Consider the following 1,546-nt stretch of genomic DNA (forward strand, 5'->3'; position numbering starts at 1 on the left):
AATAGTGTTAGAGCTTCCAAGCTTCAAGGATATTTTATAGTGGAAAGTGTTAGGCAACCAAAATAAATATGTTTCCACTGTTACGAAATAAAGATTTTTCTTTATGTTGTACCTTAAAACCCATGTTAAAATGACGGGTTTTTAGAGATGCAGCACTATGTGTCCAAGAGGGTTGTTTTTTCATAGAGACACTAGGTTTGTTCTAGCTTGTTTACATCTAAATGAGAAATAATTTAAGACAGAAAGAACATGATGGCTTTCTTTGTGAGGAAAAAAGTAACAGGAATTCATCTTCATAAAGGACTGAAGGAAACCCTTAAATCCAAGTGCTGCCAGTCTCTAGGGTATTCAAAATACATATTCCTATTTTATGGCTTGAATGCATCTCTACTTAAAAGATTTGTGAATATTTTTGACAAACCTGGTCCGAGTTTTCTGCTAGCAGAGTTACAGATGAAGCAAGTTTTCCATGGTTTGGGGTTTTATTGTGAATGCTTTGCACAGCTCTGGTTATGTGCTTCCTTCTCATGACATCAGTGCTGAAGGGGGGAAAGAATGTAAACATCTGTTTTTTATAATTCAATTCCAGGCTTATAACTTGATTAGGATAAGCAATGTTTCTACATGATTAATTTTCCAGTCACAATATGACGGTTTTGAGCGCACAATTTTAGCACCAATTTTAAGATTAGTAAAATAAAGAGGGAAACTAATCAGCTAAATTCTGCTTCATGATCTAACTTTCCTAGCTGCAGCAAATGCTGTGTGCCTCATCCACCTCACTCATCCCACTGAAAACAAAGGATGCCATTTCCCTCCCACCTGGTGTTTAAAATGATGTCCCGTTGCTCCCTGCAGTGCATGATGCAGCCGATGGGAAGGGAGCCTTGTGATAGCAGCGCTGAGGTGAGCTGGAGCAACGTGGATTCGGCTCCTGGGTCTTCCTCCAGTCCTTTCATGTGGCGTTGGATCAGCCACCGAGGATTGGGTTTTCAAAAGGTGTGTGCTAGGACATAGCTGCATCCTTAAACAACTAAGGAGCGCTGAAATATATAGCCTTTAATCTCTTCCATCGCCTGAGCGGGGTTAAACCACCACTCTGGCCGTTTTCTTTTCTTCATTGACCAGTCTTTTTCTTGCACCAGAGACTGTCAGTGCCTGAATGTCCTGATCACATTTTGGGGTCTTTTCTACCCACTTTAATAGTCACTGTAAGAATACTTTCATAGGAGCTGAGGAAAACTGAGGCTGGAAGGGGCCTTGGGAGGTCCAGCCTCTGGGTTTCAGGTAGTAGTTGTGGAAGTGTAACTGAAGAGGAGAACCAGGGCAGCAGTGCACTTAGGAGCGACTTCAGTCTCGTATCAAGCATTTATAATAAGAAAACAATAAATATACTCATCTATTCTCCTAGGGACGAGCTCGAGTCAGCACCACCGTCCTCACCTCCCCAGCAGGTGTGGGCACAGATCCCGGTCCGTCATGGGCAGGTCTGTACCTCACCTTCCGGCGTCCCGTTCCCGCCAGGGAGGCTCCCCCGAGGGGCTCG

At 43.4% G+C, this 1,546-nt stretch overlaps 1 protein-coding gene across 1 annotated transcript in view; it reads left to right on the forward strand.

The window, feature by feature from the left end:
* Positions 1–252: 252 nt before the first annotated feature.
* HMCN1 (hemicentin 1) overlaps positions 253–1,546 on the forward strand; it is a 214,120-nt gene continuing 212,826 nt past the window's right edge. The window contains exons 1-2 of the mRNA XM_009324659.1: positions 253–344; positions 1,412–1,487. Of these exons, the coding sequence (XP_009322934.1) occupies positions 253–344; positions 1,412–1,487 (168 nt within the window). The remainder of the gene's footprint in view (positions 345–1,411; positions 1,488–1,546) is intronic.

Source organism: Pygoscelis adeliae, unplaced genomic scaffold, assembly GCF_000699105.1.
Source record: "Pygoscelis adeliae isolate BGI_AS28 unplaced genomic scaffold, ASM69910v1 Scaffold126, whole genome shotgun sequence".
Lineage (NCBI taxonomy): Eukaryota > Metazoa > Chordata > Aves > Sphenisciformes > Spheniscidae > Pygoscelis > Pygoscelis adeliae.